Consider the following 25,436-nt stretch of genomic DNA (forward strand, 5'->3'; position numbering starts at 1 on the left):
GTCTGGCTGAGCAAGCTGCTCAGATGGACAATTTTTGCTTACAGGGATGTGGGAAAAGTCTCGTGAGTTTTCATAGACAGATGAAAATGAGTGAAATGTCCTCTTCACCTGTGTTAGTAGTGTCAGTTGAGACATGCCTGTTTCAAAGGAATGATCTGAAAGATTAAGATGCAGGCTTTGCTTCCCTGTCAGAAGTGTGAAGATACTGGGTGTATTTGTGGCTGAGTCTGGCTGCAGTGAGAACTGCCTGGGATGTAGTTCTGTCTGGATTGTTTAAAATACAGAGATAGCTATAATAACAAATAGTATTTTCCTTGTTTTGAGGGAAACTTACAGTAAATATTTCCCCTCTTTGCAAGCTTCAGTCAACAAAATTCAAAATGCTTGCTTTTGTTTACCAAATAGTAAACTAGGCACTTGTTCTGTTCTAGTTTTATTAGTACAGTTGCCTGCAGCCCAGTCATATTATAGGCTGTTTAGATGAGGGTTAGGTTTTTTAAATCATCAATATTTTAAGTATGAGCCATACATTGATACGTCTGAATATTAAGCCTAGCATTGTCTAAGCTCTTAGTAGGTGCAAGTCAGATTGACTTGTGTGATTGCATTCAAAGACCACAGGTGCATCCCCTCCCCAGGAGGTGACCAGAAGGGACCAAAATGTAATCTGGGTCTGTTATGTGACCTGACGAGTATGGACATCCCCATCATGCAACCAGATGTATCTGTGAATCAGCAATGCCGACATGTTAATAACATAGTGCAGTGAAGGGATGTGGTGCCATCAGAAGAGCTAGCATCCGTAACTGTATTTCCAGAAAAATGCATATGGCTTCTATCCTGCTCCTTTCTCACATCCCAGGTGTGTCTGAGAAAAAGGGCTCAAAAGATCAGGTTGGATTCTGAATGAATTTTCCGGTTGTTTATATATATACTATATATATATATGTATATATACTCTATATACAGCCTCTGAATTTTAGCAATGGTATGATGAACCTGTTTTGAGATTATCTCCTTGCTGTCATCAGCTAGAAGGAAAATGTTTTTCTTGCCTCATCTGATGCTTTCCAGCTTTGCTTAGCTCTTACTTGAAACATTTGAAGTAGTATAAACTAGCAACAATATCAATGAAAGCCTTTCCTGAATGGCTCGTTCACAGACCTGTGGTGAATTATCAGTCCTTTAACCTTTTGGGATAGATCCGATGCAGACCACAGAAGAACTACGAAATGGAGATAATTGCAGCGGCTGGCTAGTTTCCTTTTGGGTGGGTGAGACCAGAGGTGCCCACGAGAGTTCAGCATCTCCAGGGCGCTCAGGGACCAGCAGCTCTTGTAACACATTCACACAATGTATTCAGTGGAGGGTACAAAATGGAAAAGCTCAGTACACAGGTCTGGTCACTGACATGCACAAAATAGGGAATATAATTTCCCATTTACTACCCTAACAGAACTGCAGAATTGTCATGGTTTGCGTTGTTATGCTAAGAAGAAGAAAAGCTCACATTTAAAGATAAAATGATGCTTTTATTTAAACGATTGTATTGCTTATGTAACAGCACTCTTAACGGTAAAGTACAGCTGAAGCCTGGAACATGTTGTTTTTATAAATATTCCATAATAGGTAACAATGTAGTAAGTGGTGCTGAAGACAAGAGGCATGGAGAGATATCAGAGGTCGGGAACAGCGAACACGTGTTTGCAAAGACACGACTGTGCTGCCTCCCTGAAAGCATGAGCGTTGAGTGGTGCTTTAGTAAAGCAAGGGGAATGGGGTTCGTAAAGGTTGTTAGTGGACTAGCCTGGCAAGTCATCGCAGGAGGGGCAAATGGGGCTTTTCCCAGTGAGGAAGGGAGAGAAAGAAGGCCCCAAAGAGGACGGCTGACACAGCACAGACAGTAACCGTAGGGAGGATTTCAAGAAATGACAAGGATAAAAGCAACTGTGACTGTAAAGATTCAGTATGACAAGGAGAAACTGGAGGTAGAGAAGACAGAAATGATGAGGAAGCCCTGGAAGTTTTTCATGCTGAGACTGATGTGATCCTGTTTTTGTGGATAGGAGAAAGGCTGTTGAGTAACCTTGCTCTTCCCTTTCTTGAAATGGTAACTGCTGACTAATACACGTGCATGCAAAAACACCTCCCCACATACACAAACATGCAATTGCACAGAATTAGGAAAATTGCCCAGCTTTTTTGTAAGATATTTAAAATTTGACAAAACAAGCTCTGCTAAAAGAATTTTAACTGAAACCAGGATGCCTGGCAGTCAAGCGATGGCATCTGCTCTCCAGCATATTCATGTTCACTTATTTCCTTGAGACATTTTGTAAGTTTTGTATATGTTACTAACAGATAATAGAGCTATAGATTTTTAAAGGTGTCTTGTTTTTTCTAATCTGTGGAACCATTTTGTTCAATTTTGAGTGAAAAAATATACTTACGGACTGTTTTCTGTTGTTTAGAGCAAACTCAAAATTCATACTTACACACTGTAAGAATGATGAAACAAAGTTGTAAATATTCTTTGCTTAGTGAAATCGCATTTTTTAAAAAGCACATATTTATATACAAAGCATTTGTAAATCTCCATTAATGCTATTTATGTTCCCACATCATAATTCTTCATTTGTAGCTGACCAAATATCTTAGCCTTAGATCTTCCTCCTGCGTGTAACGGAATCATAATACTGTCACTGACATCACAGCCATTTTTGTAAAATATGATGTTAAGAAAGACTGAGTTCATTGTACTATACATATGTAAATGCCTCCCTTTCAGTAGTCTCCGGGGAAAGAAGGTGCCAGAAAGAATTCCTAACCATGGTACATATTAATTGTTACCACCTTTCATAGGATAGTAAAGTGCAGTCGTACAAGGAAAATCAAGGAGGCTGTGTAGAGAAAGTGAGGGCTTTTCAGTGAAAGTTAGGGAAGCCACGTGGTAAATTATAATAGTCTAACTGCAATCTAGCAATGGGGAAGTCTCTCTCTTTCCTTGTTTGTATCAGTAGTGATGGACAGTAACTCCACTGGCTTCACAGAGTCACTGCAGAGTTACAGCAGGGTAAGGGAGATCAGACTCCAGCCCAAGGTCTTTGTTATCAGGGTACTCCTAGAATGACATCTGAATTGAGAATAGCTGTTGGTGTAATTCAAAACAGTGAATATTTTGTTCCTGCATAGCTCAAAGTCTTTTCAGGTTCAGAAGCACAGGGTACTGGTAAACACAGAACACAAATAAATAATTTGATCTGTTGACCACGTGTGTTTATGCACGTGTTTGTGTATGTAAAAACATCTGAGCTTCTCAAGTTTGGCTGTGGATAAGAAAGGCCACAGTGCGACTAAATGATTGGACTGAAAATTTGGCAAATTATCTGGACAGAAACATAGCTCACGTGGAAGTTTCTGTACAAAGAAACTCCACTGGAAACTACTCTGTGTGCCCGAGGGCGATGGACTCGGTGTTTGAATGGCATCCTTCCGGATTGGAAACAATTACGACTATGCAAAAATGTGAATTTTCTGAATCAAGACAGGTAGTTCACCAAATTTCCAGCTAAATACTGTAAGAAATGGATGCAAATCAATGTCTGACTCCTACATAGCTTGCCTTTAAGATTACCATTCCCAGTGCTACCAGCCTTGACTTAGGCACTTTGCTTGAGTTCAGTCTGCAGCCCCGGCACAGTTGTTCACCAGGAGTGCAGTGCTGTTTGCTAGCATAAATGTCCCACTGAGCAGCCTCTGTTCAGTCCATGCTGCTTCTCTGCTCTGTTGAAGCTGCTAAATGAGTTGGTATTACCTTAATGTTAGCATTGAAAGTGTAGTTAATGCTGCTACGCTCCAGATTTAAAAACATTTCTTGAAATCAAAGTGAATATCAGTAAAATATTCTCCTGTGGTTCATGGCTCCAATAGCCAGTACAATGACTTAATTGGCATTCTTGTATGCAGGCTTGGATCTTTGCCAGTTAATGACCCATTACTGCAGTCTGCACAGGCAAATTGCCCCTTCTGTCCAGCTCTTCAAACTTACGGACTTTTGCCCACGTAATGGCTGCAAGCTCCTATTCTCAGCTGGCATGGACCACAGCAGAAACATAAACATCCCTGAGAGGGTCATAATATGATATATTGGACAGATTCTGATCTGCCTCACAGTAATATACTGCCAAACAATTCTGCTGACGTCAGTGAGTTTAGCAGCGACATAGCAGAAATAAGAAACTGGTCCCTACGCTGTTGCCTTCTCAAGTAATGAAGCAATTGCAAGTTATTAGCTAATTTGTATTCCTTTAGATGATGTAATTTTTTGTGAAGTCCTTGTCAAACATTCAAAATAGTTTTTATTTTTGTTTTGTTTTTAAATGGTTACATTGTCTCTTCCCCCTACAGGATTTTCCATTCTTCAGGCGATTATGGAAGCAGCAGTGCAGAACAACTGGCAAGTGACAGCCAGATCTGTAGGAAGCATAAAGGATGTTCAGGAGTTCAGAAGAATCATAGAGGAGATGGACAGGCGACAAGAAAAAAGATATTTAATCGACTGTGAAGTAGAAAGAATAAACACCATTTTGGAACAGGTATGTTTTTTAATTTTCAGGACAGTGACAGACTTCGTTAATGTTTTTGGAACTGTCCATTTCTGGAATGTAATTAAAATATGAGCCCCGACAACTGGCCAGTCACCTAGTAAAATTAACATTCCTGAATGATGCTCATACCTGGTGGCGGCTTTTACATGTAACCTACCAGGAAATGTCTCAGCAATATTTTTGTTCCAAACATTAATGAAGAATTATTTTTAAGTAGGTTTAGATCCTAAAACCTGAGCTGCCAGAGCAACATTACTGGCATCAGAGCTACTCACAGGGTTTGCAAGGGACTGAACTTTGTTGTTGGATTGTAGGGACTGCAGTTTGTTAATATGGAGCATGAAACAAAAAATAAAAAGCCAGCAAAGGAATACTGAATCATGTTAAAAGAGAACTGACCCAAATGGATATATTGTTAATGGTAAATTCAGCTGATAGTCCAAACTGTTCATTAGCACTTTTGGACAGATAAATTTGCACATTGATGCTGTGGACAGACTTCAGTTCTGAGTGATAGAGTGTGAACACCTTCACTGTGGGGAATGAGAGATGGGTGACTTTTGCCATTGCACAGCCTTCTTGGTGTGTGCTTTGCCCCAGGAGAAGGGCCATATCCCCTGGCCAACCCAAGTGCTCCCCAGAGTGTCAGACTGAGCTGTTGTGCATACAGGGATCAGGCTGTAGTAGGAGCCATGGGTCTACTAGCTTCCATAAAGCTGATAATGGCTCAGTGGGGCCACGTGTGTGTCCCACTGAGTAGCAGCCTGAATCGCTGTCAGTGCTGTGGAATGTGCTTGAAGGGATGTAGCAGCAGATAGGGAGCTCCCTGCTGCCTGTGCCTCCCAGCCAAGCCGCTGTTGGTATGGAACCAAAGCCACGCAGCTTGTTTATTGGGAATGTGGGAATTCACTTAAGACTGAAAAACTCTCTGATTTTTGCTACTTCATAAATATAACTGTGGCTTTGTACTATGGAATAGTTGAAAAGTAACATTTACATTTCATGAAGCATTAGCATATCCTTTAGAAATGTTGTATTGTCAGCTGGTAGCCAGTTGACCTCACTGCCGTAAGCAAGCTCTGGGAACTGCAAAAGGTATATTCACAGAGTTTATTCAGAGAATATTCCGTTCCAGTCAAGCCTTGAGGTGTATCTCTGAGGGCCGCTCTGTGGGGACTGAGTCTCTGCATCTCAGTCAGGTCCCTTAGGTCCCGGTGACAAAGAGCAACAGGGAGGAAAGGTGCTTGTTTCAAAAGAGCATAGCACAAGCAGGCACTGGTCCTTAACTCTGACACCTAGTATGGTAGTAATGCTAATATGTACTGTAGCATTTTCCACTGTAATTTTTAGTCAATATGGTGAGCACCATGAAAATGGTGCAGGAGACCACTCATGAGCCAAGCTGTAACTTGGGTGCATGCGTAACATACGCACGTGTGCTCTGGGCCCGCTCTCAGCTGGGAATGGGCCTTTTGTTTGAGCTTTCTAATTTGATTTTCTTTTTATTCTCTTTTTTCTCTCTCTCTCTCATATTGTGCAAGTGAGAGAAAAGAATACCGAACCATTCCAGTGACTAAAATGAGAGCCATGTGCTACCCAAACCATATAGTAAAAAAAACCCTGGCAATCCCTTTTCTTCTGCAGCCACTCTAAATTCAAATCTTGTGAGATTATAATTTTATTAAATGTTTGATTCAGCTTTCTATCAGTGTGGTTAGCATCCATGTAACTAAAGATTTGTTACTGGGGTCTCCAAGTTTCCCCAAACTTATGGTAGAGCTTTCCTCAAGTCATCAGTTTGTAAATAGCCCATCTCTGTACTGTTAAATGAGTCTTTTTCTGTTATGTGCATTGTCAATCTTTTGAACTTTATTTCCATGAAATTGTGCAATAATCCCTATCCTAAATTATCTCAAATATATCTAAATGATCTTTAAATTTTTTTGTGCCTGGATTTTAGGACTATATCAATCAGTTTTAGCAGTTAAGTTAAATACTGTCAATTCATTGTTTTGCAACCAAATCCTGCAGGCATTTTCACACATATATACTATGTCATATATGTTGATCCATGGATACAATGTGACAATTTCTACTTAATTTCATTGGGGCTACTCATAAGCAAAATTGTTTGAATTTGCAATATCAAAAATGGATTCAGGATTTTTTTTTTATGAAATAAAACAAGCTAGATAAGTAAAGCAAACCAAGCATGCACCTTCTGAGAGAAATATTCTGGTCCTAATCGTGTCTTAAAAAGCACAGTCTAACAAGACGAGTCTGGCTATGCAGCACTTTTCCTTGAGTATTGTCCCATTGATTTCACTGGGACCGTTCCACTTGACAAAGAATTGCCCAAGCACATCCCAATTTGGTGGCTCTTATGATAAAAATATCTTCTGGCAGCAGCCTCCAGAGAATTGTTTTTTTTAATCCGAGACTTGAGCAATAACATCAGTTTTTGCAGGGAAAGTCTATAATGGTTGAAAGCTGAAAAGCTGAACAATTATTGGTTTTAGGCTTTTCCTTCCATCTCCTCTGCTTACCTCTTACCTTGTCATAGGATGGTTAAAAAAAAAATCTCACAAGCGTGTGCAGTGCTTAAAACTGTCCAGCTGGTTTACTCCAGGGAGTGGTGAGTTGTCTTCTTTATAGCCAACTGTGTTCGCAGATAGCGTCCCATCAAGGGGAAAGATAACTCTGATTTGCATATTTCAAATCCAGTGGATATTTTGCGGTTTAGAAAGTCAAATTGGTGCTTTGTGTGGAGTATATGGAGTCTAGAAAGTCTGCTCAGCTTAGAGGCCATGACATCTGAGCGCCTTAGCAGCACACAGGTAGCTTTGAAGAGCTTTTCCCCAGCAGGGGAAGCCACGACTCTGCCCGTTACGGCAGTGCCCCAGTGGGCAAGCTGTCCCAGCCGAGGGCTGGTGTGGGCTGCCCCGTGGGGGCCCCAGCCCCTCGCCATCCCTCTCCCTTCCTTGGCCCCCTCCAGGGCACGAGGCAGGTGTCTCCCTCTGGGAGCAGTGTCTCCCTCCAAGCAGGTGCCGCTGTGATCACTGTGGGGATGTGCTGGCACCTGCCCTTTCATTCCCTCGGGGACCACAGCAGTATTTGCCACTGACCCTGGACTTCAGAAGCTTAAATAGAACTTACTTGAGAACAAAAATCACAGCAGAAAGAAGCATCCTGTAAACCAATAAACAGTCTACGCACGTGCTGAGTTTGCTATCAGACCTTTGGGCTCTTGGCCAGGCCATTCTGCAAGCTTGTCAGTCCTGTGCTCCAGCAACCACATATCATGGATTTGTGTTAGTGCTTGGGTTAAATAAGAGTGACCTCTTCTCCTGCTTCAGGTTGGTCAGTGAGTGCAGTTCTCTTCCTTTGATGCCTTTTTAAACCAACTTGAACCAGGATATACCTCGCTTGCAAAAGTGTAGGCTAATCCAAAGTCAATTACCCATCTGAGGATTTTCTTCAGGGGCTTCAGGTCCCGCTGGAATATTCTGTACCTTCCTCCAGCAGTATATGGGTATGTGAGACAGTGACCTTGAATATTCCTTATGCCTTTAGCATCTGGCACATCTGTATGTCCCTATGTTTCCAAAACATAGGGACATATGCTGCTCTCTGTCACATGTCTCTTCTCAGGGCTGGCTAGTACCTAGGAAAGGATCTCTCTCTCATGTCTCCCTGGTATATAAACATAATGCAGGGGAAAGAGGACGTCCCAGCTGAATTCTCCAACTCCTGTTCTTCCTGAGCAACCTGTTCTGTGCCATGTTTCACTCTGCAGCACATCTGCTTTCATTCCCCACCTAGAAAAGCCTGTGACTGGTCCCACATTGTGTCCTAAAGGTGGACACCCTGCTCAAATCACCTCTGGTCCTGTCCCATCAACTGCAGAGTGAGGGGAAGCAGGAAAATTAATAGTCATTCTCTTAGTCACCATCTGTTTCTTCGCTTGCCCTATAGCTCTATAACCATTGAGCATGTGGATCTATATCCCTCCTTGCACAGCAAAACTGTATCCAGTTTAATCATCTAGTGGCCTCTCAAGCATGCAGATAGCAACACTTATCTCATGCAAAATTCATAAGCTCCCCACACTTCTTGTCCCTTGATGCTAAAATATTCCAATATTCCTTCACAGATAGATATAAAGTTATTTTGTTCTCATAAACAGAGAAACATTTTGTTCTGAGAACTAACAGTAGGCTTTAGCCTATTCAGCTGTGCATTTAGAGACATGTTTTTGAGTTCAGAAATATGTTTTTCTTATTCCCAAAATAACAAGCTGTGTTTCAGACTAGAGTGACTTTGTGTCCATTTAGAAGTAAATCTCCTAAGGGAAAATAAGGAGGAAGAAACTCCATTCAGGATCAAAACAGTGAAACTTTACAAAAGACCTGTTTATTCCAGAGTCTGTATGCTTTTATCAATAGGACACTATCTCTAAACGTCATCATAAAGGTTAGGCTCCAAGACAATCTTTATATGGAGGCATCTCACAAAGCAGAAGTAATACTGTAGTAGAGAATGCAGTCCCCAAAATTTTAAAATGACAGTCAAATTGCTAAAAAAAATCTTCAAGTAAAGCATCCATAGGATTAAGAAAGTTGATCTGACTGACTGAACTCTGTTCGGTGCAAATGCTGTCTGTGACTTGACCTTTGAATCTGAAATTTTGAGGTTAAGAAGATACTCTGTAGCGTTTCAGTGCAGCCACAGCTGCATCCCTCTGCGGAGCTGTTCAGATTTCAGGGAAGTGTGCTCACTGCACAGCAGCTTTCAGGTTTGGGGTTTCATGAGAACAAAGACAAAACTGCAGCATTTGGTTGCCCACAACATTCATTAAAAAACCAACACGGAAAAATGTAAGCAAAGAATCAGCGCTGCTTTCGTGTATGCTTCCTGTTTTGTGTGTTTTTCATTATAAACAGATAGTCCTGTGTGGGTTTGCCTGTATTCTCTTTAGAAATTATTAGTATAATAGCAGCCTATAGACACAGTGGGAAGCTTGAAGGAGGAGCAGAGCTGTGGGTAGCTTCAGCTTCTGCTTCCCTTAGGAACCCCGCTGCCCCCGTGTCCCCTGAGGCTGCTGCGCTGCTCCGAGCACAGCCGAAGCAGGGAGCCCCGCTGAGCTCCACGGGCCGGGAGCCACGGGCTGGACACAGCCCCGGGGTGCTGTCCTCGGCGTGGAGCTGTGCTGAGCACGAGGGGGCCCAGCTGAGGCACCGGGGGAGTACCTAATATGTACAGGGTTGTGTAACACGTCATTCAGAAACTGGTACAGCTCATTTTTGTGTTCCCAGTGAACTAGAAACTTAAAATTTAGGACGTTTCTTCATTAGGTGCCCATGAGTATTGTTTCAAATGGGATCTAAAGCAGAGTGAGAGGTCACTTCTTTCCCTCTGTATCCGGATGGTTTCTGCAGCTCACAGGTCTATATGGGCGTGTGAGTAGAAAAGGGGAATTATTCTGGTCAGTCATCCTCAGGACTGGAGCTAGCAGAAGGTAAGTAAAAATGAGCATAGGTCAAAAGTAGCAGTTGTATCTGTCTAAAGGGCCTGCTGCTATCAACTACAAAACTAATGAAGAGCCAGAGATGCATTGCTAAAGCAGAGGGAAGCAACATCTTGGGTTAATCTACCCCACATATAGCGCATTTCACACATTCCTGCGATAGCGTGTCCAGCTTGTAAATAGTAATGTCTCTCCAAAGCCACCATCCAGACTTCATAAAACAAGGCAGATTCCAAGTGACAGGATTTTAACAGCACATTAGTCATCCCACAGAAGGACTGAGGTAACAGCACACAAAGCTTAACAGAGTCTGAAATTAAAAATATTTTAAAGACATGAAAACAAAGTTCTAAATTTATCTGATCAGTAAGAACAATAATTAATATTAAAAGTCCCACCATAAATGTGCATGCTGCTGTATGTAGAAGACCACTTCCAAGCAACTCTGATTTCTTATGCCAAAGGCATACAAACCTGAAGTCCCCATTAGAGCTTTTCTTTTTCTGATAGTAACAATTACTAATTTTATATTTTATGATAATTCAGGAGACAAATGAACACACCAATGTTGCCACATGCATCTACTTCTGATATTTTGCATAGTTTCACTACAATGTCTGCAGCATGCATTTATGCAAACAGTTAAACGTATATTTATATGTCAACCTCCACATTGTCATTAAATGCAGATCTTTTGTTAGTTACACTGCTGCAAACAGAGTCAACACAGTTATCCTGAATTAACTGGAAGCAATATTTAAGTTATTACCATTGTACTCATTGAAAGACTGAAATACATATTTGCTTTGAACTTCAATTAATAGGTAGATCTAAAGGCACCATTTGCTGCATAATTTGCCTCTCCTTGCAGGAATTTGCCTGTGTTTGCCCTCACAAAGCCCTCTCCGGGCCAGCGTGTGCATGGTATGCACTCCTCCTGTGGCTGCCACTAATTGTTGCTCTTGTTGACAGTCTCAGCAGAAAGTCGAGCCTGAGGGCCGTTCTGAGATAGCCTCTCACTCCCACATTTGATGTACTTTGGAAGCAAATGTACGTACTGATGCTTCCTGCGGTGTTCCTGGCCTGTGGGCTAAGGACCTGGTCTTCAGGTACTGGTACTTTGCAAAAACAACATTCACCAGAAATCTGTTAAAGATGCAGAATATCTGGGGGAAAGGGAGTGCTCTGGAAAGCTAGCTAGCTTTTGCTTGACATGTGAGCTCCTCACATTGCTTGTCCCAATGTATTTGTCTGTCTCCCCATGCCTAATTGCTGTGAGAATCTTTTTCACATTGGCTAAGTCACTGGCTGATTTTTTAAATCCCTCACTCGCACATCTCTTCCAGGTTTTAAAAATCAGTGTTGTATAGAAGTTGCTTTGTTACGGTCCTAGCCTTTAATGTAGTTCTTTCTTCTCCATATAAAGGATAAGCTCTTTCATCTTTGCAGACATTACCTTAATTTCTGCATCTGTCTCTCAAATAGTTTAATGCTTGAAACTCTGCTTCTAACCAAAGGTTTTCCTTAATTAGTTTCCAAGGCAACCATCTTGGCAACAATTCAGATGAACCAACTGCAGGGAGAGGAAGGAAACACAGCATCAAAATGAATAGTACTAGTACAATACCACTGTGCAAACAGGCGTTATACATCACCAGAGACAGCATGATAGTTCTGGTGTCTCATAAGTTCATTTCCAAGGGAAGAAGTCCTAACGCAGTAAAAGGAAAGCCACACAAGAGCGTATGTCTTTTTCACAGCTGACTAAGCCGGGATTAATGGCTCCAGTGTGGTATGAATCACCATGTCTGGGGGAGGAAAGGAGCCACTGGGGCTTTTCAGGGCCCCTCATGCACCAAGACGTTCCCAAGTGCATTTCGTACAACGCTATCACGCTACAGTTTAAATGGCGAGATTTTCAGAGTGGGGACTCGTCTCTGTTTCTTAGCCCGGATGCTGCTGTGCACCTCCCCGGGGGATAGCCAGTCCCTAGGCATGGTCTGCAGCAATGCTGCTTTCATTCTGGGCTGCAGGTGGGTTTGAATCAGGCCTTAATATGGCAAAGTACCCATGCCAGTGCAAATCGCTCACTTGCTGCCTGTAATTAAACTTTTGCATGTGATTCCTTTCTCTTATCCCACCGTGCAGAAATCCCCTGGCCTCTCTGGGGTGGGTTAGAGCTACCCCTCTCGCTCTGCCTGGGGTAAAAGCCCTGCAAATGATCACCTAAGCCTCTCCTTTTACGTACACATTTATCTCAGAGCATTCAAGCAGTGAGATAAAAAAAGGCAGAACAATTTAAGATGAAATTAATGTTCCCAGTGGGTAAAAAATGCCCGTGTTACTATATTAAGTTTATCATGTGTTGTGTCAGACCATGGGTGTGCATATGTAGGAATAAGGGAGTATGTACTGCTGGAAGCTGGTTTCTCCAAAATATGTAATGAATAAAATTATCAACAATATACATAGGCCCTTAAAAATACCCTGTGTATCTCCTGTCCTGGGAAATTGCTTGTAAAAGATCAGAAAGGAAAAATATTGCTGCAACTTTATTACCTTGTATGAGTAAAAAGGCCTCTGCTGCTGCATAGACTAAGCCTAGTAAAAATAAATTAACTCTTCATAATCTCTTTAGGTTCGTGGTTTATGCACCAAGTTATATGGGAAACTCAGATATTGCAGAGCGCTGTTTATAGTGAAGCAGAATAAACCTTTCAAACTCTTTCAAAGCATTGAAAAGGACAAATTGAATGCAATTCCAGTCACAGTAAAATTCTATTTACAAAAAGTATGAGAAAAAGTAACCTTGCCTTTCCTAGAGGAGGTTGAACTGAATTTTTTTCCTTATTTTCATAGGATATTTAAAAAGGAAAGGAAATGCTCAAAAGGAAAAACAGAATGGCTACTGTTCAGTGTTTTTCAGTCTGCTTGAAGGCGGTGCTCTGCAGTAGAAAACCCCTTCCAAAAGATTCTCATGTGAGCACTGGGACTGAATTACTGTGACACTTCTGGGTTATATCCAAATAATAGTTTGAAGTGATCCTGACATGCAGTAATGCTTTACATAAGCAAAATTCTGTTTCCAAGGACTCTTGCTCAATTCCATGAACTATTGCTGGGATTTTGCTCTTACATGCTTATGGGAGGTGTGGAGAAAATGGGAAATGTGTACACTCTTAAAATGAAAACTGTGTGCCTCAGTTTACCTAATGTCCCCGACACATATGCGTCCTTTCATATTGTATGCAGCTAAGACCAAATGCGTTTAATTTTCCCTGTGGGATGTGAGAAGAAGAAATGAGGCCTGTTCATGTTTGTCTCTGATGGCAAGAGTGTACTCTTAAGAACTTTCAACATATATTTTCACAGTTTTTAGAACCAAAAAGGGACGATTAGACACCGTCTCTCCCGTGTTGCAGGCATTAAGCACATGATGCAGAGGTCACTAAAGAGCTGCTGGTTAATAATGTGGATATGCCTTCAAACTGTATGACAGTGCTGAAGCATTTGTGATTCCTGTAGAAGGTTTGGAAAAGTATGAATAAATGTATGACTACTATTGTTAATGGTCTTTGGGATGATGGCTTTAGAGGTTGTGAAACATCTTAGTGAAGAAGCTGGTCAGGAATTCAATTCTGACAGTGCTGATTTTGATGTATTTGATATGGACTTGCAGCTCTGCAACGGCAGGACCCATGGCTGACAATGGGCAAGGAGGCGGTGTGAGTGAGAAGTACATATCTGATGCTGGAAGCGAGGATATTACTGTGATGGACATAGTGCTCTGGGATAAGAGCTGGCTGCATTATGCATTGAAGGACATGTAACCATGAATGTTGCTGGGGAGAGACAACCAACACTAACAGTACAGCGTATGCATTCATTTGCTTAACTTTTCTAACCTAAGGGGAATTGACTAAGAAATACTGATATCTTTTGAAAAGGTGGTTGTGTGTCAGTGAAAAGTATGTGATGGTTACAAGAAGCTAACCCATCTGAGCAGTTAACAGGGATTTCTGTTCTTTTGGGCTGCCTAGAATATCAGTGTAGAGATGGCAGTGGTGCCTGTTCATTCTTAGGTTTGCAGAAGCACCTGTCTCTTCTCAGCGATGCAAACCGAGGCTTAAGCAGCAAAGGCTGCTTTCTCACTGGGCGTTGACTAGTGGTGACATGCAAAGATGATGAGTATTTTAGAATTTATCGGAAGCAGTAGGTAGACACTATGCAATATGGAGGATCTTTCTCTGTGTGCTCATGCCTTTCTTATCAGCTAATACGAATTTCAGTTTCTCTGGATTCTTTGGAAGATCCATGTAGAGAAACAGAAGTTTTAATCCAGTTGCAGAGTCACAAATACACTACCAAATTAACTGTCTTTAAAAAAGGTTATTTGAACTTTGGGGAAAATTTCTCAGCAAATTTACAATAAGAGTGACTACAAGACTCTCAAGAAAATTTCAAGGTAGGGTATTTTTAAGAATACTAGAAATCCACAGAGAAGGTGTCTAAATGAGTGTGATCAAAAAGATGGTTGAAGTTTGATGACAAGGGTCCATTGAAGCACTTTAGACCCAAGTAGTTTGTCCAACATCACACCAAAAGTTTGTGTGAGCTCAGGAACATAACCCAAATCCCTTGATTTCATAGTTGCTGACCTTCTGGTAGTGCCTGAGCTGAAAAGGGGTTTTGCTGAGAGGAAGGGAGGGAGGAGGACAAGCAGATCAAGGAGGTGATACCAGTGAGGACAGTACTGCAGCATAGTTTGTCAGTGCCAAACCAAAGCAGTTCTGGCACTCAAGGGAGAAAGCTTATTGTGATTTGAAATTTCCCAAATGCATTTTTTTTGGTTTGTTTTCTGTGAGATCTGAAGTCTCCATGTGAAGTTTCAGGTGAATCTTGAAATTAAGATTTTACAGAGGCTTGAGAAAATATTGGAATCTTTGTGAAATTACCTTGGATGGAAAATCACTCCATTTTGAAAAAAATTTTAAGGGAAGATCTTTGTCAAAGAACATAGTAAAATTATGTAGACGATTAAAATATGGCCTCCTTCTTAAAATGATTTATGTCTGGAAATCACTGCTGCAGGTTAACATATTTAATTAAATGATTTACAGCTCCATTTAAGAATACTCTGTATGCTTCCAAAAATTCCTCCAGAATACAGCTAGCTTTTTACTTTATTAAGCATAAGCTTTTTATTACTTTATTAAGCATAACTCTTCAGGGAAGCTCTCTATGGGAAAAAGTGTCTCCTCTTGGGAATCTCTTGGCAACGTAAGGGGCAAAGACCTTTTGGCCATTTTAACTATCCTTTTCATGCCCTACTAAGGAATTTTGGTATGATTGTTAACAACCCCTCATATCTGATCTTGGTTTGAGTGAAATGGCTTGAAGTGATGAAGGGTAGTTTATGCTTTTGATTGATTTTGGTTTCAAGGTCTTTGCATTGAAGGACATGACTTGTGAAGAGAGATGCAGTCCTGAGAGATACAACCTGTTCTCATCTGTCTAAACAAAGAAAAGATTTTGATATAAAGGAAAGGTTATTTAATGAACTTTATTCAGCTTAAAGAGTAAACAATTGTGATTATGAATGTCAGTTACTAGGGATAATAAAACTCTTCATCTCAGTGTCCTCCAGGGTCTGATGCTTTTGTAGTAGAATATGTCTTTTAACAGTAACTATGCCATCAGATTGGTTAATCTGATAATATTGTTAAGTCACACAAGGGAACATGAACACAGGAAGACTGTTTAGGACGGAAAATTCACTGTCATCACATTAAAAGAAATTGGGGGAAAGTATCATGCCCTTAAAACCTGTGCTGCAGTTTGTAATTTTTTTCCTAAAGTAATTTCTAATGTAACCTTTTATGCACAAATTAAATGCATGTTCCACTGCACAATCTTCAATCAGTAAATGTCAAATCAGTTATGGGACTAGTTTAGCATTATGGAGGGGGAAGGAAGTGCAATACAGCCTTCCAGTGTTGCATTTAATTACTGTCCAAGGACAAACATGTATGACCATCATCTATCTGGAGGTGGCCTTAAAATAAAATTTCACTCTTGGTGTGACTATCATCAAGGAAAGCGGAGAGGGAGAGAAAGGCATGAGAAGGGCGCAGAGAGGGAAAAACTTTAATAAAATGCTTCAGGGGTTTCTCAGACCCCTGCTTCCAACATGTGCATTTTTGTCCCCTTCCTCATCTTCTAGGAGGTTATCTCACATGAGAGATACATTAAGGTAGAGCCACAAAGCTGACTGAAAAATTTTTTATACACCCAAACCAATGATCTTCATACTATAGAGAGAGGTAGGATTTCAGTTATCAGGTATAGTAACAAATGTACAAGTTAGCAGCAGCATGCAAGTAAAATTCATAGGTCCATATACTACACAGAAATACAACATCCGGCAGTCAGGACTATGTGTGGATTTGTGACATTCCCTAAAGGACATCGAGCCTCTGAAACGGTGGATGAATTATTGTCAACCATATATGCAGCTATTTTTATCCGCAACAAATAATACGTGTGTAGAATATTCATTTAATATTTAATACATTCTTCATTTGATATTTAACTCAAATTTAATATAGTACTCATTCTTCATATAAATGTAATGATTGTTTGCCACATCTTTTATGGCATCACAGTCCCTGGTGGCCAAACTCTTATCGCATTAATATTAGTGAAGAAATAAATTGCCTTCAGTGGGTTTGCAGTACTGTTACTATCATCAGGTTTTGACCCTTTGTATGAGAGAAGTCACTTCTATGGGATGGGGAAATGGCTTTGTTGTTGTGGAATTAAAGTCATAACAAGTGTCACCTGTTTGGCTGGAACAGATCACTGCTAGCTGTGACATGTCTTTCGCCACCACAGCATTGTGTTTCCTTTGGAACTTGGTTTGTTGGTAATGGTGCTGCTGGTGTGATAGAGAGAGACAAACTCATGACACCAAATATATAGATGGCACCATGCGATTCTTTTATGTATTTGCCTAAGAAAGATCTGGCCTTGCTATGTGTTTAGAATCCTCAAGGGGAACTTGATCTTTCTGCGGGAGCTTGTGAGTGAATTGGAAAACAGGGGAGCAGGCACTGCAAATTTAAAGCAGTAAATGGATCTGCTGAGGTAACAAGGGATGTTATTTTTACTTTGGCATCTGGTTAGATGGAGAAAATGCTCTTCACCTTTTAGTAAGACCTTTTAATTTCTGTTCTCCTCCTGTTTATCCTACTCCTATCTGGAAAATTTACATGACAAGGGGTGACCTATGCAAAGTAAACATAATGAGGAACGATTATACATGGCTGTCAAATGCTATCACACCAGATAGTTTGCCTTTGCCTATACAGTAATGCTGTGGGGGGATACCTACCTTGCTGCTTACAGCACACCGTCCCTAGACAACAAAAATGCAGTGGCTGCTCCCACCGGGGGCTGCTCCGCCATGGGGCTGCAGGCACAGGAGGACTGCAGAGGGGACGCTGCTTTCCCACTGAAGTGCTTCTTCAGTTTCTCCCTTTCTTGAGCAGTAGAAACACAGCTGAGATGCAGCACATTGCAGATGCCACTCGAGATAAGCTAGTTTAGCATCCTTGCTGTCATACTGACATGAACTTTTTAGGCCTTGACTTCAGCTTTTAACTGAACTATCACCCCGATATTCTGCTCTTCTCCTCTCTGAACAAGTCTTGAAGACCATATTAGCCAACACCACTGGTCCAATAGGTTGCTGCATCACAAGCCACAACTTTTTAGTCATTCAATTTCATACCAGGTAGGAGCTGCTCAGAGCTGAGATATGCTCTAAGTAAAACCATCCTCAGAACAGAAATCCAGCTATCATTATGGGTACAAACTAGAAAACACCTGATCTGATACCCAGGAGAGAAGATAGGTGCCCCACAACAATCTGAGCTTGCCAGACAATCCATGCTGTTCCCACAAAGTGCAGTCATCACTAATAGCTGATCCCGATGATTCTGTTGAAATTATTTTAGACCTGAGGCCATATTTCTGTTTTGCTTGTTTACTGTTGAAAGGAAAGAATCATGCTGTCACTTCTAGCATTTTCACACTACTTTGAAGGCAAAGGTGTCATAATGGTATTTCTAAAGCAAGGCGTAATGGTACATTACTGCTCAAATGGAGATAGCTAAGCCTGCTCTCCTCAGAAACTTATATGTACACTTACAAGTTGATAGAAATGCTTGCATGCTGGAAGTTAAATGTGGGTAAACCTTTGCAAAAATGGGGCCCAAGTTAGTGTATGAATAATATCAACAAAGACAACAAAAATCCTTTTTTACTCTGATGTTACAGGAAATCTCATTTTTCCTGCTGTCTTTTTAATACCTAGGAAAGAAGAGTTCTGGAGTTAAACTGTCTCATTGTTCCCAGGTATGGTAGAAATGGAAAGGCACATTACAGCAGGTCAAATCTCTGCCTGTCATTCCATTTAAGTGGCATATTCTGCCATTTATCAGGTATGAAAAGCACAGGAAAAATCTTTAGACCTTTTGTGGCAATACTGCCTGTCAGTATCAGTATTTTATGTTATGTAAAGATATAATAGACTCATAAAATATCAGGGGGTTGAGCTTTAGATCAGGCAGTCTGTACTTCTGTGATCTATTTTTTTTCTTTCTTTTTTCATTTTTAACTAAAGGCTGACAAAATAACTTTGATTAAACATACTAAACTGACCAGATGGAATGGATTAAAATGAAGGGAAGATCAACTCCAAACAGGTATTAACTAGGCGTGATAGTTTTCCTTATACTGCTGCCAAGATCACAATAGCTACTTCTCTAGGTAAGGATACAAGCATATTCTCTGTGTACTCTACAATGATTGTTTTAAAATCCAAACTCAGAGACACCACTGCAGTAGTACTTCTAGAACATTTCCGATTTGGTGTATTTTACTGTACAATTGCAGAAGATTTTGACAGTGTCCAGAACTGCCACCTCAGTCTTTACCAGTAAGATTTGCTTTCAGAAATCCCAAGCACCTGAGGCCAGTAGGAGACTATGGAGCAAAGCAGACTTACCTTGGTAGAGGGAACATTTAAACAAACCAGACATACACAAGTCCATGGGATGCATCCACAAGTGCTGAGGGAGCTGCCTGATATCACTGCAAGACCACTCTCTTGAAAAGTCATGGCAGTTAGGGAGGTTCCTGAGGACTGGGAGAAAGCAACTATCACTTCTGTCTTCAAGAAGGGCTAGAAGAAGGATCTGGGTAACTACAGGTCAGTCAGCCTTACGTCAGTCCCTGGTAAGGTGGTAGAGCAGATAATCCTGGAAACCATTTCCAAACATATTAAGGACAAGAAGGTGACTGGGAGTAGTCAGCAGGGATTTACAAAGGAGAGATCATGCTTGACCAAGCTGATAGCTTTCTAGAATGAAATGACTAACTTGGTGGACAAGGGGAGAGCAGCTGGTATTGTTTATTTTGACTTCAGCAAGGCTTTCTACCCTCTCTCCCATAATATCCTCATTGACAAACTGATGAAGTACAGACTTAGAGTGGACAATGAGGTGGATTGAAACTGGCAAACTGTCACTAGTGGTGTACCCCAGGGGTCGATACTGGGGCCGTACTGTTTAACTTCTCTATTAATGATCTGAATGATGGAAAAGTGCACCTTCAGCAAGTTTTTAAATGGTACAAAATTGGGAGGAGTGGTTAGTACACTAGGTGGTTGTGCTGCAATTCAGAGGGACCTTATCAGGCTGGAGAAATGGACTGCCAGGAATCTCATGAAGTTCAGCAAAGGGAAGTGCTGAGTCCTGCACCTGGGGATATAACCCCATGCACCAGTGCAGGCTAGGCGGGGGCTTCCTTGCTGGAAAGGCAGCTTTGCAGAGAAGGACTTGGAGGTCCTGATGGGCAAGAAGTTGAACACGAGCAAGCACTAAGCCCTTGCAGCAAGGGAGGTCAACAGCGTTTTGGGCTGCATTAAGAACATCACTAGCAGGCTGAAGGAGGTGATCCTTCCCCTCAGCACAGGTGAGACCCCATCTGCAGTGCTGTGTCCAGTTCTGGGCTCCCCAGTATAGGAAAGACATGGACTTACTGGAAGAAGTACAGCAAAGGATAAAGCAAAGATGATAAAGGGACTGGAACATCTCTTATATGAAGAGAGAGCTGTGACTGTTCAGCCTGGAGAAGAGAAGGCTGAGGGAGATCTTATCAATGTGTGTAAATACCTGGTTGGGGGGAGTAAAGAAGACCAGAGGACTCTCTGAGCCAGAGTATTCTCGGCAGTGCCTTGTGACAGGACTAGAGGCAGTGGGCACAAACTGAAACACAGGACATTCCATTTAAACATTAAAAAAAAACACTTTTTTTTTTACTGTGACTGTGGTCAGGCACTGGAGCAGGTTTCCCAGGGAGGTTATGGATTCTCTGTCCTTGGAGATGTTCAAAACCCAACTGAATACAACCCTGAGCAACCTGCTTTGGTTAGCCCTGCTCTGAGCAAGGGGGGTGGACTAGAATATCTCCAGAGGTCCCTTCCAACCTCAACAATTCTGTGATTCCTTCCATCAGTAAATGAAAAATTATCCTCCCCTTCCATGAAATGAAGACAAACCATTAATATTTTATAAAAGACAAAATACTACTGCTCAGTCCTACTTGCCAAACCTGCTCTTGTTCTTCCATCTCTCCGTTTCTTTTGAGGCCGCAGACTCTTTTCCTTTAACCTATTCTTTCCTTGCCTCTGTTTTGCTATTTCTGTTCACCTTCACTCTGTTCTCCTCCTCATCAAGTCCTTGGAGGACTATTCCAGCTAAACCTTTTTGCCCTGTCTCCATTACTACTGTTTAAAACAGGTTCCCTGTCTTAACTGTTGTGTAAGAGTTCACCAGTCTCCTCACCTTAAGAATTCATCTGATACTCGTATTGTTCCCTTCACCCTTAACACCAATATGTAATTTTCATGGCCAAAAAAAGTAGATGCATGTTCTGGACCAGGAAATAGCTGTGGCTGTAATTTGAGCAGGGAATAAGTCAAAGGTAATGAGGTAATTTGGGGGTTAGTATTAAGGTTATTTTCCTTCCTATTCACTGTCCTTCCTCTCTTAGATGTGTGCGCCTTTCAAGAGGGCTGGCACAGCTGCACCTTATGAGAACATCATCATTATTGCTCTAGAAATATCAAGATGTTTCATACCAATTTAACATTAGCTATTTTAGCTAAACTCTGTTATACTATCTTTCAAAACCATAAGAAAAATTTAAGAGCTAAGGTAAAAAGTTGTACTTGCCTATTTATTATCATGATGACTGATACAGTACAAACCAAGTTGTCTTTATGCTTTCATTCAAAAAATTACTTCCCCATGCAAATGAAAACCTAAAATTGGCAATGCTGATTTATTTTCTCAAATCTGGCATATACGTCCGTACTTCACACAGTAAACCTGGTGCTGACCAGCAGATTGTGAGTTTTATTTTAAAACCAGATACATTTTAATTATGTTCACTCTAGATTTTCTGTTAATTAATTGGAAATATCTGAAGAGTTAATTAAAAATACAAACTTTGTTTGATTCTATGTCAAACCTGACATTATGATCTTTTTACCTACAAGACAAGAATTATGTGGGGTCCGAAGTCTGAATTATTCATGATAGTTTCCAACCATTTTTTCCGTCATCCTTTGTTCAGTATAAAATTGTATAAGCTTTTCTTTCAGTCAAGGTGAAAGCAATATTAAGTCTCGGAAGTGAAACTTAGCAAAGACATGTAGCTCAGTGAAATCCTTGCCCTGTAATCCTGGCTTTCTATTCACTGCCACTATTCAGTATCCCACTTTCTATGTAAGCTTCACAATATATAAGCAGTTGATGAGATTTATTTGTTACACTCCTGTTTTCCTTCCTCATAAAAAGCTTTATCCATCCCTTCATTCCCATAGGAGTCTGTCCCTGTTTCTGCTAGGATCACTAATCCAGCAACTCCATTCAAGATGCTGGACAGTTGGTAGAGGGTGGAAAGAGAGTGGTAGGAGAGTTATGCTGTGTTAAGATTTAGCATAGCATGTGTAGTGAATTTTAAAAGCATTGTTAAGATCCAGTTAAATAATTATAAACTAAAATGGTTGATTATGTGAATAGAAGTACTAGTTGGTTGCTTCTGAAAGATGTCTTATGAATTAAGGCTTGATTGTAGCATGCCGGACCTCTCTAAGGGACTGAACAATCAGAATAATTTCTGGCCCTTTTTGGAGACATGATAACAGATGAGATGGAAGTTGAGTCTGATCTGTGCTAATGAGTCCTACATTTTCTATTTGCAGTATTGCTCCTGATGCCTTTAGCAGCTCCATGTATGTTTTCCTTATAGCCTCTGATTTCATCTGTTGTGGTATTTTCTCTTAAAAAAACACATTTCTGGACAGAAATGTAAAAGCTTTGTTACTTGTTATTAAGGTTAAAATGACAAAGAGCGTTGTTGATAAGTTCTTTGTCTCTAACCTTGTAAAAGTAAATCACTGCCTTTAAGGTAAAATTCAAGCATACAGAGAATTCAGTATGCAAATAGCATGCACACCAGATGATCTGAAGGAAAGCTGCACATTTCCAAAGAAAAAAAAAATGTGAGTGTAGGAAAGCAGATGCTTTTTACCAACAGAGTGTACATACAGTTCTCAAGAGGACCTGAACAGCAATTTATTTTCTAACTGCTGGAAGTATGCAAATTCCTCCAGAATTAAATGCGAATTTAAAAGAAATGGCATCTATTAAGGACAAGGCAGCCCAAAGAGGCAATTGGGAACTCAGTAATTCAATCAAGAACTTTAACAGGCCCAGCAGTATATCTAAAGTCATTGACTCAAATGTCATCAGATTTTACTGAAGAGGTAAGTGGTCATGTTGAAAAGATGTCTTTCCAAGTATGGACCATTTATCTATGACTCATGAAGAAATAAATTGGTATGGTGCTACAGATTTCCGGATGATTCTCCATCTATTCACTTGACCTGCTCACAGGGTACAGTCAGTGTTACATCTGCTGAGTATGATTAGAATTATCTTTGCTATTTTTAACTTTTAGCAGCATAAGCCAGCAAAGTCTGAGTAAGCCAAATTCTGTCCTGACACACTCACCCAATCACTGCAATTATTAATTAACTTGTTACTGCTGGACCCTGTCCTACCTGGTGGCTGTGGGACTGCGTGGATGTTCCTGCGGTTATAAGCTGAAGGCAAGGGAGTAGTGGTGTGTAAACGTAGTGGCATAATCTAGCACAAGGGGCATTGCTGGTGAGCTGGCAGTCAGCTACCTGAAACTTGGGAAAGGTATTTTTGTCCTCTCTCCAGAAATGGGTATTATTATTGGGTTGGTCATGTGAGCACAAATAACGATAGGATTGAGGCTTGCCAGACGATGGTAGGCCCCGCTCATCCTCTTTATTTTTACAGAAGTCTACTGCTCAGTTTATCCTGCTGCTTTTTTGTCTGTTAGTTATTCCATTTAACGGCTCCAGTAGTACACAGAGGTGCCCGAGTGGGGTTGGAGGGCAGAGTGTGGGGGTTCAGCTGCATGCGCAACACACTGGCTGCGATCCGTCACGGCTGGACTGTGTCACCTATCTCTGGTGTGCTCCACAAATGAGCAGCAAAGCAGACAGGAGTCTGCTGAGGGGGAAGGTACAGGGTTACCTGAGCAGAAATAATTGAACTGATAACCAGAACTAACATGGTCAGCAGGGGAGACTGATTGCAAGGGTGGGATTGGCAGGTAAGGTCATCTCTGCAGTCGGAGTCTTCTCAACCTTGTGAGTTCCTCTTGTTTTTAAACCATAAGTGACTGCAACATGGGCAGTGCCCACGTGTTTTTAAACCGTAAGTGACTGCAACATGTCTGTAAAGTCACAGGTCTGTAATACTCGTATTACCCATGGACTGAGCATGGAGAATTACAAAATGTTTGTTCTCTGGCTTGGTTCTGGCAAGCTGAGAATCATCCGCCTTACACTGAGTGATATGTGTAATTTTTTTCTTCGCACAGGTTGTAATCCTCGGTAAACATTCTCGAGGCTATCACTACATGTTAGCTAACCTGGTAAGAACTTTTCTTCATTACAAGTGTAGCTAAGTTTTGAAGGGTAATATATTCTATTCAAGTTGTGTCATCTTTAATCAGCAAAGGAGGAAATGCATGAACGAGTTCTTGGATTTTGAGAAATGACTTCAGTAAATACTTGAACTGGTATGTTATAGTCATTTGTACTCAATTACTCAGTCTTTGTTTTATCTAAGAAGCTCATATCCTCTACTAATTTTTAAATAATAATTTAATTATATGTTTTGCACTAATTTCTTTCCTCTTAAATAAAACACTTGATAATTGTAATCTTATGTAACACATATTTGAAATTTAAGCACTCCAGAAAAATAATTGCAGCATATTTGTATGTAATGTAAGTGGTGAAAAGCTGCAAATTAATACAATAATTCCATCAAGTGAAATTGCCAGACTGTTTAGATGTTCTTTTGTATTATAGAGGCACAGTGTAGGGTGGTGACTTTATACATGTTAATTAATCAGGACAAGACTATACATTTGTATCCATATTAGAACTTATTCTGGATTTTAAATTTGACTTTCAGGGATGTTTATGATGCTTTGAAACACCATCTGCTTGAGTTCCTCAGGAAAAGTGTTACATTGTAATTGGTCCTGCAGGAAGACTAATGTTTAGGTTCTGTGTCTACTGTGAGTGGAAAAATGTTTTTCCAAAAACCACACTTTCAAATTCAGCAATCCCACTTAGTAGAAGATTCTCTGTATTCATTTTTTGGTGTGATTAAAGCAGAAAAGATGAATTTTAAAATGCCCTTATTTAGTATAAGCACTGCGTGACTTCAAGATGCGTCATTTTGCATTAAAGAACCAGTCATGATCTCACTGATTAGATTGTAGAATGTGCATAGAAATCCAGGGGGCCGTATTCTGGGCTGCCTGTTAGCGTGTGTAACCACTGGCATTCAGATAAATATGACTGCAATCAAGTCAAACTAATCAAAAGGCACCAATTTACAGACACAGGTATAAGTACCAACAGAGTGGGAGAGAATCATACCATTATATCTGAAAGTGAAGTGTTAATACTGTGACTGCCTAGCAAGGAGGTACCTGCTTTGCCTCGACAGAACCATATGGGTGTTCAGTGGTTCTCTGCTCCCAGTGCTGACCCTTCTTGCACACTTTTCTCTATAAATGCAAATGAGGGTTTGGGCCCTTTTTCACTGTGATGGGAA

The 25,436-nt window shown here is 40.8% G+C and overlaps 1 protein-coding gene across 2 annotated transcripts in view; it reads left to right on the plus strand.

Annotated features, from left to right (window-relative positions):
- Positions 1-25,436, plus strand: part of GRIA3 (glutamate ionotropic receptor AMPA type subunit 3) — a 154,790-nt gene that overhangs the window by 63,708 nt on the left and 65,646 nt on the right. For both annotated transcript variants that reach the window (XM_067304266.1, XM_067304264.1), the window contains exons 4-5: positions 4,408-4,595; positions 24,184-24,237. In XM_067304266.1, the coding sequence (XP_067160367.1) occupies positions 4,408-4,595; positions 24,184-24,237 (242 nt within the window). The remainder of the gene's footprint in view (positions 1-4,407; positions 4,596-24,183; positions 24,238-25,436) is intronic.

The sequence above is a fragment of the Apteryx mantelli genome, chromosome 13 (assembly GCF_036417845.1).
Source record: "Apteryx mantelli isolate bAptMan1 chromosome 13, bAptMan1.hap1, whole genome shotgun sequence".
NCBI classification, from domain to species: domain Eukaryota; kingdom Metazoa; phylum Chordata; class Aves; order Apterygiformes; family Apterygidae; genus Apteryx; species Apteryx mantelli.